General features: G+C 46.7%; 1 protein-coding gene across 3 annotated transcripts in view; it reads left to right on the forward strand.

Annotated features, from left to right (window-relative positions):
* TTBK1 (tau tubulin kinase 1) overlaps positions 1–11,858 on the forward strand; it is a 97,113-nt gene that overhangs the window by 77,926 nt on the left and 7,329 nt on the right. For all 3 annotated transcript variants that reach the window (XM_066177601.1, XM_066177599.1, XM_066177600.1), the window contains one exon: positions 9,841–11,447. In XM_066177601.1, the coding sequence (XP_066033698.1) occupies positions 9,841–11,447 (1,607 nt within the window). The remainder of the gene's footprint in view (positions 1–9,840; positions 11,448–11,858) is intronic.

Consider the following 11,858-nt stretch of genomic DNA (forward strand, 5'->3'; position numbering starts at 1 on the left):
ATTTGTTTTGTAGTAGAAGCCTTCTGCAGCCAGAAAGACCCTTGTGCAGTCTAGGAAACCAGGGCAAACACCTCAGTTTAGCCTTTCCGGAGTTTATTCAGAAACAGCACTTTTGGTATTCATATCTTCCTATGGGCTCTTACACTCTAAACATCCCCAAGTGCTTTATTGTTCCCATGAGTCACTTCCCTGCTGTTTGACATGGGGGAGTCAGCAGCAAAAAAAGCCTTTTCAGAACATGTCAGGATGAAGCCAGATGTCGGGTTGCACAAAGGGAATTTCAGGGGCCTGCATATTTTTTCACAATCTGTAAATCATCAGGACAGTGGGTGGGATCTATATACCAAATACAACAAATATCACTGAGGCATTTCTTTGACTGCAAATCACCAGGAACTTCCCTTGCTCTCTCATGGAAAAATGCACTATTTGAATCTGGTGCTGTGATCCTTTGTAAATAAATAAGGCAAGAAAATCCAATCATTGCTTGTTCACTCCTCTCTTGTAAAGTATCTCAACAATAGGATGCATGTGAGATTGAAGGTCAGAAAGCATGAAAAGAGGTGTTCAGTCCTTTTCCTGTTTTCTGGTGTCCTTCTCTCTCACACCGCCATCGATCTTCCATGATACGTAAATGTGGAATTTTAGGAGCTTGACAGCAGCACAAGATTATTCTTGAAAATAGAATATTTTCTACTGCTTATCTGGGGGGATTGGTGACAAACACCAACCGTGTTTGTCCAGTGGGTTTGGCATCTCCTCCTTAGGCTACACGGAGTCTCTGTGGTATCCGGTTACATTTGTATTACAGCCACATAGTAACTGACGCAGTTCTGCGTCAACGACTGAATTTATTTATATTTTCAACTGCTGGGTTATATGAATGACACATCTTATTAATGGTTGTCATTAGAGATTTATTCATGACACTCTAGGAACTTTACCTGAAGCTGAGACCATTTTGCTACTTTCACATTGAATAAGAAAGGGCTCTTTTATCCCAATCTATTCAAAAGAGAATATTTTCTTTTTATTTTTGCTTTTCTTGTTTCCCTTTGGTAAAAATGGGAAAGAACAATTTGGAGATAGCTATTGTGTATTTGTCTAGCTCTGCTTGGCAGTAACAGATGGGCTGCAAGAGGCTAGCTGAAAAAAACCAAAATTGCATTTCCTAGCAGACAAGGTCTGAAGCCTTTAAAATCATGGATAATTTGCAACCCCCTAAAATCCTGTTAGTGTTTATTGTGGAAAAAATTGCCTCAGTTATTTCTCAGCTGGAGAACAAGGGGTACCTTTTTTGTGATCTGTTTCCCTGTAGTTGCCAGCTCTCCCCAGAGTGACTGGAAGAGCAGATAATTTCTGGAGAGGCTGACCAAAGTAAGCCAGATATGCTTCCTGATTTCATTGTTGTCCCCAGGATGGTGTTGGGATGCTTTATGCTGGAGCTTCCCTTTCTGATTGTCTGTATGTTTATGTCTGTGCATGACCCACTCGTGGTCGCGCGTGGTCCTGCCTTACAGAAGAGTTGCTGTGCCAGTAGTGGGCCACTTTGCACACCCCCAAATGCTGAAAAGGCTGTTGCAAAGAACAAACCTCAGCCGCTTACAGAAAGTATCTTTACGGCGTCTGGTTCAGGTGGTACACTCGGCCTCCTCTGCATGCTGCAGGTCTGATTTCAGTAACCTGGCCCAGCCCAGGTCTCTTCATTCAATATGTTGTGACATAAATACATGTCTCTCCTTTTGCTGTCAGCCGGTGGCAGAGTATTCTGGTGATGGGAACAGTGCTGGCACTGGGGACATGATTTATAGTATGCAAACATCTATTTTGGGTACTATTAAAACGTGAAATAAAACACATAAAGGCTGATCATTGTGGCGCTACCTTGCTTTTTGTTGCGTTTCAATGCCACGTGTTTTGTGTTTGGTTCACTATAACACCTGCATTGGCAGTTCCAGGGGACAGTGCAAAGATTAATTTCTGGGAAATGTTTCTAAGTGTTATTTGCTGTATTGCAACTTCTTTATATCACACCTGCCATTGAAAAAAATGATGTTACGATGAATGTACATTTTGAACAAGCTGCTAACCATGTAACCTGGGGATTGGAAGCAATCCCCATTTTACATTCACTTGCATGTCTTTTAGTGTTCAAAAAAGAAAATTGCTCTATGTTTGGAGGTTTTATTTTTTCATATGCAAAGTGGTTCAATGAGTTACCTCATCTAGTGCACTTGCCTCGTAAAAATCCCCAGGGTTTCCTCCAACAACTCCAACAAGTTTCTCAGTTTAATTATGAGTGCAATTAATTATCTGGCAACATGAAACACAGTAATGGCAAATTTCCTCTGAACAAGTCAGATGAGGAGGATTTCCGTGGGCCTCTTGCCCCTTCAGCTTGGTCCTTCCTAGAAAACCCCTACCAGATCAGGTTCTTATTCAGCACTGCTGATTTCTGATTATTTTTATGACTTAGGAAGATGTTTAGCTTTCAGAATATTCTTCTTCTTCTTTCTTGCTGCTATTAAGTTGCCTTTACAGTTAGGGACTAGAGGAATTTTTGGCTTATCATTTCCTTCCACTTGGCTCACTATTTCCCGAGACCCCAGTGAGTGATAGAAATGAGGTGGTCCCTGTGTCCGCTCAGACAGGGAGCTCTGCCTTGGCTCTCCCTGGAGACACTGGTGGGGACAGAGTTGGAAGCTGAGTGGCAGGCATGCCACCTTTGCAGAGCTTTTGCTTCCATCCAAGATGCTAGGAAAACTGGCACAAACCTAACATATGAAAGCACAAACAGGGAGGAGCAGAGCACTTACCCAGCACAGGACTGGATTGTCCTATTCACGTTGGTAAAAAGAATGAAGAAAAAGGTTGTGGAGCATTGATGGTAAGATGCTGGGTGGAAGAACATCTCTAACATTTATGGTGCTGATTCTCGGAACACAGTGATTCTGCAAGTAAGCGTGGCAGCTCTAAGACCCCTGCTACTTTTACCTCATTTGATGCTGGTTTGAGGAAAGAGCTGCCTCAGAAACTCAGAGTCTAGGCTTTTTCCACACACTGTTGTCAACCCTGCCAGATCTCCCAGTCCCAATCAAGCTTAGTCTATGTTGGCAGAGGATAATGTCACTTCCAGGATATGCTAAGGTCCTGATAGTATCCAAATAAAAGCTGTTACAGGGAAGACTGGACTACAGCTCTTGCTGTCTGTGTGTCGTCTGCATCTCTCAGGACTAAGGCCTCTTCCCATTCCCAGTGGAACAATTAACATCGTGTTGAGAACCTGATTTCTGCTTCTCAGACTTTTCAGCTCCCATGAAGAATCTCAGGGACCAGCATATCCTTCCTTTGCATTACCTTTGTGTCACCTGTTAGACTTCTGTTGCTGCTAAGCAGGAGAGTCCAAACCATATTTAACCACCTGCTACTTGAGTAGGAGGTGAATGTGAGTTTCTGTGGTCGTTGCTACTGAGGGGAGACAAAAGCTGTAGGGAACCTGTTGTGCTTCCTGGTTTGCTTGAGAAACTCCTTCTGCTGGGACTTGAGTTTGCTTGAAGCGGTGGATCTCAGCGCAGTCCCCTCCAAGCAGGTCCCCAGTATTCAGAGGTCCGGCAGAAGGGATTCCTCGAGCTGCCAGGAGTCCTCGTGGACTGCCAGGGACAGAAGGTTTGCAGAGGCTGTGGATGTTCGTCTCAGGGGGAAGGCAGCAGGGAGATGGAGGGGACACAGCCTGCTGTAGCTTTAAAGGCAGTACTGTGTAGGGATCCGTTTGGAAGGACGTCGTTGACTAAAGGGATCCAAAGCTTGTTTTCCTCGAGTCTTTTTATTCTTCCTTATCTAATCCCTTTAGAGCCTAAGGTCAACCCCTTTTTGTACTGCAATAACACTGTAATATATGCTTGCACTAATTCTTCTGGTATACCAAGCATGCAAGACCAATTTAAAGCTTTTTTTTTTTTTCAGAAGAAAAAGACTGTATTATTGTGTATATAGAAATACTGAGAGAGAATTTGAATTCTGTCTCCTGTATAAAAGCATGCATTGATTACCTGTATGTAGATCATGCTGTAAATGCTGCAGAGTACTGTAAAATCCTACACTTGAAACCACAATGAACAGGCAATGTCATCAAAAACAAATGAAATAGAAGCTGTGCAATGGATTTTGTGCCTTTTTTAAATCCATGTATGTTGATCCAGACAATCGGGAAAAAAAAAAAAAAAAAAAAGAAAAAATGAACAAACAAAAAAAGCTTGTATACTACCAAAACCTTATTAAAGAATCAAAGGCAGCATCTTGTTGATGGCTGGGTTTTTTTATTTGCTTTCTTTCTTTGTTTTTCTACTTCCTTTGCTCTGGGATGGTGTCCCCTGCTCATCCTTGGGTATGTGGGAGCACTGCACAGGGAGCTGAAGGAGATCTGGTGGAACAGTGAGAGTTCCACTATTGCTTATGCATGTGATCACCAAAAACTTGCAGTCAAGACACATCTGGGAGTAGAAACAAAGTTATATGACTGTTAGCGATGTGTTTGATGTACTTTGGGAAGGCCACACTGTGATTTCAGTTCGAGGGCTGTGAAGGCTCTGGTACCTGTGGAAAGGGTGGTGGAAATTCCCCTCATGGAGAAGAATCACAAGACTCCAGCCCTCAAAGGCAGCGAGCAGTTTGTGCAGGCAGGTGACGGTCTGGGAGGAAGAGCCTGGATAAGGCTGTGGTCTCAGAGGGTTCCACAGTCTGTGCATCCCCTTTTCTCCCGAGAATTCTGTGGAGCGTCAGGCAGGATTTTTCTGTGTCTGCCTTTAGCAAGGCCAAAGCTTATCTTCCCCATGCTTCAGAGTGTGTTTTAGTTCGGCCCTGAGAGGCTGCTGGTGTGTGGCAGATGTGCACATCTGTCAGGCTCTGCAGGAGGATCAGTGATGCCATGGTTCAGAGCATGGTCTGAAAGGGAACACTGGACAGAAGGTGTGTGATTTCCTGCATTTATGTGACATATAATATATAATCCCAGTGTGTGCTGGCATCACCATCCCTCAGCAGACCATGCTTGTTCTATCACTGCTGAGTCACTTGGTGTGCCCCAGAAGGGTTTGCTTAGCTCTAAACAAATCATGTCAGGCCTGGTGTTGTTGCTAGTCGAAAAAGACCAGACACCGCATTGTGACACTCCTCACACCCTTGGGAAAGAATTCCTCATGATATATTAGTACCCGTGTCCTGGGGATGATGATAAATCCCCAGGATTCCCTATTAGTCACAAATACTCATGGTGGCTCAGGGATGTTGCAGTTCCATGTGGTTGTATTGCTCTTGTGCCACTTCAGAATATATTTTCCTTAGTTCCCCAAGTCAGATTTGTGTGGTTTTTCTCACATGATCTCCTAAGTTTTGGTCAAATCTATAGTTAATATTTCCCAAGAACTGGTGAGCTGTGAGACTGAGGGAGATGAACACACAGTTCTTTGAGTCATACTGTGTGTCCATCCAAAAGCTTGGATTAACTGCAGCATAAGATTTGAAGCGAGACCTGAACTTCCATCTAGTAACATAAACCCTTGAAGCATTTGACAGAACCATTAGCTTGGGGATATTGTGGAATGTGAAATATCCATCGGATTTCTTCCCCTTCGGACCAGTCTTGAACCGTCATGGCTGTGAAACGTGAGCCATGAATTTCCCATGGGAGGGGCAATGTGCAGAAGTATTCCTTCACAATTCCACGGAGGTGTCCCAGATAGACAGATCCCTGTGGGTTCCTGAGCAGTGCCTGCAGGTGACACTGTACCCTTATGAACTATATCTGGGAGGTGGGAAGTTCCCTCATGGTAACACGCTATCCTCTCTGTGTTCTGCCTGTTTCACAGGGACACCAACCCTTTTCAAGGTTGGAGCACCTCATTTTGCTATCACTGTAAGAGTGGGAGCTAAACTCCAGTGGTGTCTCCACCTGCTCTGGCCCCTTTTGCCAGAGATTACAATGAGACCTATGCCCACTGAATCCCCGTTCTGTGTGAATAAGGTCAGTTGGGTGTGTGGGACAGACAGTTGTTGGAACAATCTCACTTCACTTATTAACAATTCTAATACATTCATGTGCAGTTACATCATTGCCATGATTTTCCTTTCCTCAGTAGTCCATAAAGAGATCAAGCAATAATGAAAAGAAAACACGGTCAAGAAGGGGAATTATGAAAAGCATGTCCTTCACATCTAGGGCAGTCATCCAGGTATGACCAGACCCCATGGTCAGGCCATCTTGAGACCCTGAACTGTCCCACGTTCTTTCAAATTTTATTTCTATCTTGGGCAACCCAGTTGCCTTCTGTTGCAAAACTCCAGAGTTCCATCCGGGGGTTTCTAGGTTTGACCATAAAGTAGGTAAAGTCCTAAAATGTTTGTTTGGGCAGCACTCACAAGCACTTCAACCTTAGTTAATAATCTAAGACAAGTTTTATTAAGAAACAAAATGTTAAAGAGGTGAAACGTGCACACCTTGTGGGGAACACATGCTCAGACACATGTAATACCACAGGCATTCCTGGACAAGTGACTGACAAGCCAAGAGAGAGTCAGGAGTGGAGATCTGAGGCTAAACAGGCAGGGAAATGTGTCTGCCTTAGCTCATGGCATAGTTCCTGCTCACAGGAGAGTGAGCCTGACAGAGGGCTGCCAGGATGGCCAGGAACTAGACACATCTGACATGAGGAGAGCCTGAGAGATCTGGGTTTGTTCTGCCTTATAAACAGGATTGGTTGTGGCATCCTTTTTCTGCCTTGAACTGCCTGATGGAGGGAGATGCCATACTCTCCTCAGAGGTGCACAGTGAAAGGATGAGATGTTACGGACAAAGGTTGCATGAAAGGAAAATTAGATATAGGAATTAGATCCTAAACCCCCCACATTTTTCCCCATGAAGAGCCTCAGACTCTAGGAGTGGGTCCCAAAGAGGTTGTGAGATTCTTGTCCTTGGGGTACTAAAATCTCAGCTGGATGTGGCCCAGCGCAGGCAGCTCTAAGTTGGTCCTGCTTTGAGGGGTGGTTGGAGCAGAGATCTTCAGAGATTCCTTGTATCTTTTTGACTCTACAGTTTTAATATACAGGCTAAGCCTCTCCACTTCTGTTCTGACATCTTCCCTCAGTTCCTCCCCATTAGTACAGCAGAGCAGAAAAGTTCTTCTCTGACCTTTGGGGAATAGTCCTAGAGCAGCTGAGCGTGATGTAGTACAAAAGACTGTCGAGACAGGACCCAGGTTTCTCTAATGAGGGGTTCAAACTGGAAACACCTTGTTCAGCAGAATTTCTTGTAGCTGGGTACTTGTGTCCTTTGGACTTTCTCCGTGGTGCATTTACGGTGGCAAAGCAGCAACTGTCTCGCGCTACTTTAAGGAATGTGCTCTGGCAGTGTTTGGGGTACTGCACGCAGCAAGTTAAGCAGTCCAGGTCCCCCAAAGGTAGAAGCAAAGCAGTCACTGTTGTGCTTAGGGTGCAGTGTCCATACAGGGAAGCAGAACACACAGGGAGAAATTGAAATGACAGACAGAATGACAGTCCATTTGCTAAATACTGCAAGGAATTTGTAGAGCTGGAAGTGCAGGGGGGTTAGAAAGTTATCTACAGTGTGACTCAATGGGGCACCAGAGCACAAGAAACAAAGAGCTACTGTTTTTCTTACAGCAGCATCCTGCTGTACAGCTCCATGTCATACATTATTGCTTAGTGCAACCTCACCTCAGGAAAACTTTCGATGTCCTGCAAGGGAAAAGCTCTTGAGGAAAGGGGGTTTGCTGGAGACAGGGCTGCTGGTGGGCCAGACTGCAGGGCACAGAAACCATATCTCTGGCCTATACAGGATATGCTGTGCAGGGCTGGATTCAGCTCGCTTTGACCACAAAGCAGAAGAGATGACACAAGCCAAGGGCTGGGAAGAGATTTGAAGGTCTACACAGGTACATATTTCACTGTGCAAAGAAAAACAGCAATTGTCCATCTGCATCATCAAACACAGCTTCTAGAAAATGCTGTGAGGTAGAGCAGCAGAGGAACTGTTGTTGGAGTTGTGGAACCCTTCCCAGTGGGAGGCTCAGTACAAGGCAGGATGTTGGTCAGGTCCATTCCCACTGGGGAAGTGCTTCTGTTTGTTTAGGATTCCAGGATAGCACTGTGGGTGTATTTCTTGGGAAAAACAAACCCAGCCAACATGCATAATCCAATCCTAGGCTACTGAATGAACTAATTTCCAAGAAATGCCTGAGGGAAGAAGCCACGTGGGTGATTTCCTTTGCAAAGGGTGGTAAGTGCCTCTTACCAATCCAAGTTCCACGTCTGCCATCCTGATCCAAAAGGCAGAGTGGGTCAGTGAAAGCCCAGACCAGGCTAATATAGGGCCATCCTCAGGGCCAGGTTTCAGCTTTAATGAAAGAAGAGAAGCAGCTTTGGATTCCAGAGGTATTGCCAAAGCCTGTGTTTAAATTTATAAGATATAAAAAGAAATATTAACTGGATAACAACTTACCACCACATAGAATAGTTTGATGCTGCCCACCAACCTGTTTGAAATGTCTCTGTCATACAGGAGCATAAAAAAATTACATTTTTCAGGCTCAGTACATGCAGATCTTCAGCACAAGTTTTAATTGGACTGAAAAGCCACTGAGGGCTTTTTCTCCCCAGTAAAGACAAAAAGATCCATTCCCACGGGCAGGTGAATGTGGTAGCTGTTCACAGCTCTGGAGCTCACATGGTTAAGTGGGTGCACGTTTAGTTCTGTAGCCTAAATATCCCCTGGCGCTGTCGAATGCCGCTGGAAAATGCAGATGTTTGGAGTCCTGCTGTTCATGATTAGGACTTTTCAAGGGTAACATGTGATGCATTATTGACCGGTTGATTTTATGGAGAGGTTACAGTTGCAAGCCCTAACAAAAGTGTGCTGTAAATGATTTGGTTTTAAATCCGTCCTGCAGAATGGTGCTGATGTGATTTTCATTTGCAACTGATTGTTAATTAGACCATGCTTGACAGGCATTTCCTATTTATTTTGGCCTTGTTTGGTCAAGTGTGTGCATGTGTGTGTGAGCTACTGTTTTTCTGTAGGATCATTTGCAATCTTTCCACAGCCTGCTACTACCGCAGGCTGCTGCTGGAGAAGCAGTGCCCCCACCACCTGTCCTGTCTGCCCTTCACTCCTCCTGGCTGGACACCCGGGGGTCTGATAATGACACTTTATGTGCCAGCTTTCATGACTTGCTGATGATTTTAGTGGAAGCAGAAGCCTGCAGGAGACGGGCTACAGGGATGTGGGAGCAGAAGGGGAGATGGATGGTGCACCAGGAGAACACAGTAGCACTACAAGTGTTACTGCCCCAGGGACAATGGAAAGTGATCAGGAAACTTATCTAGCCCAGAGGTGCCCCTTGAGTTCACTGTGGCCTGGGCATAAAACAGTTGTTAAGTGGGTCCAGTAAGGAAGGAGTGATCGTGTAAACATATAAATACTGTCATAAATATGTAAATGCTGAAGAAGATTGAGAAACGTGAAACCCTCCTGAGGAATTGCTTGGAAATGGTTCTGTTAGGTCCAGGTTACAGACTGCTAACAAAGAAACTTTTTTGGCACATTTTTTTTTCCCTTCATTGAGAAGTATCTGTGAATCTCTCTTTTCTAAGGTTTGTATGAATCAAATGATGGAGTTATGAATGCTCAGGCATGTATTTTGGAAGCGTGATGGATTAGATGCTCTCCATGGATTCTTCCTGCTGCTGTTGGTCCTGATGTCTTCTCTGTCAATGCTGTGTCTGAATGCTAACTCACTCTCCTCTTTTGTCACGTTTGTCTTCCTGCAGGCGTACATGCTGAAGTCATTTGAAATGAATGGCCTGCCCAAGGCAGTGCCTTTAAGTTTGCCTTACCAAGACTTCAGAAAAGATATGTGCAACTACTGGGAAAAGCCTAAGTTATCCCAGCGGATAAAGAAAGTTGATTTCTCAAATATTGTCTTGACTGCTCCTTGCAAACCTCTGGAACCTTATCTGGAAATGAATGGAAAAGAGGAGGAGGAGGAGGAAGAAGAGGAGGAAGACTATGAGGAGGAGGAAGATGAGCAGGATGAGGGGGAGGAGGAGGAGGAGGAGGGCAATGAGATTGACATGCACAGCGATTCCAGCAGCGACCTGAGTCAGAAGAGCACGGAGCGCAGCCAGGAGTGCGCACCGTCCACGCTCCTGGCTGATGACCAGAAAGGGTCCAAGGGTCGAGCGTCCACTGCTGATGGGGACCTGGAGCTGGAGGAAGGCTCAAAAACATTAGTGCTGTTTTCACCAGGCGATCTGAAAAAGTCTCCGGTGGCCGCAGACTTACCTCCAGAAGTTGATCTGGGCACTCTTGCTGCACTGACACCTCAGAGCGAGCGGCCGCAGCCCATGGGGAGCCAGCTGGATGTGTCTGAGCCAGGGACCCTGTCCTCAGTCCTTAAATCTGAACCAAAGCCTCCCGTGGCAGTGGCTACAGCTTCCTCCCCGTTTACCAAAGTCGAGCGCACGTTTGTTCACATTGCTGAGAAGACCCACCTCAATGTGATGTCTTCCAGCGGGCAGCTGATGCGGCACGAGGAGTACTGCCCCCCGGGGCAGTTCGAGGAGGTCATCGTCGAGGAGGAGCTGGAGGACAACCTGGTGCTGGCGGAGAATGGAAGCATTCATTCCGGGCTGGAAGGGGCAGAGACGGAGAGCTGCGCGCTTTCGGCCAACCACATCGAGACCACCTCGGAGACTGTGGGGGAGCAGCCGGCCCTTCCCAACGGCACGCCAAAGCCTCCCCAGGAGCAGCCGGAGCTCTCCGGCAAAGCGGGGCTCTCGCTGGATTTGGAAGAGCCTGACAAGGTGGCTACGAGGGAGCCTGGCCTCGAGAAGGCGGCATCAGCGACAGAACACCTGAAGCGAGCAGAGACCGTCCTCGAGACGCCGCAGCAGGGCCCCAGGAGGCCGCTGGGCTCCAGGTATAGAAGCCGGATACCCATTTTGTTCTCTGAGGAGGACACTGGCTCAGACCTTTCAACTTCACTCTCAGCCAAAGAAAGGCTTTATAAGAGGGCAAAGCAACCCGACCTGGCTCGCCTGGTGATGGAGAAGAGACAGAGCCGCCTCCTCCGGCTGGCCTCAGGTGCCTCCTCCTCGGCCTCCTCCAGCGACGAGCGGCGGCGAGCCTCCGAAACCCTGTCAGCCACCGGGTCTGAGGAGGACACCCATGACTCTGATGACTCCATCCCACGGAAGGGAGAGAAGAAGGCTGCGCTGCTGGGGAGAGAGGAGAGAGCCATAAGCACGAGGAGCAGAATTCCTCGTCCTATCGTGCCAGTGAAAACCCCGCTGGAGGCGGGGAGGTCGGAGAGCTCTGTGGCCACTGCAATGGCAGGGCTGTGCAGCTCCCCACAGGATGCAGCTGCTGCCTGCAGGTAAGACCAGAATGGTGACAAATGCAAAGAACTGGGCTTGTTGAGGACACGCACCCAGGGCCTTGCTCCCATGGCTTAATCCTTTACTCAGCTTGAATGCATAGTCCATCCTTGTTCCTACAGTCATTTCAGCCTGCAGGTGGGTGAAATACTCACCTCTCTTTGGGTTTTTTTAGCCTCTGTTCACTTGCCCTGGTTTGAGACCCTTCCTTTTACAAGCCCTTTCACTTGGTCTGATAATAGCAGATGCCCCCAGCGTTGAGCTCTCAGTTTTGCAGCACAGCCATGACTCTGCAGGGACACCTGGCCTCCTGGCCTGACTATTGCAATTAGAGCCGCAAGGGCAGCGAGGCTGCCAGCTGGGATTGCCTCAGTTGGTTTATCTTCCATCACAGTTACCATCAGAGGCCA

This window comes from Chamaea fasciata, unplaced genomic scaffold (genome assembly GCF_029207755.1).
Source record: "Chamaea fasciata isolate MVZ Bird 193981 ecotype frontalis unplaced genomic scaffold, bChaFas1.0.hap1 SCAF_3, whole genome shotgun sequence".
Classification (NCBI taxonomy): Eukaryota; Metazoa; Chordata; class Aves; order Passeriformes; family Sylviidae; genus Chamaea; species Chamaea fasciata.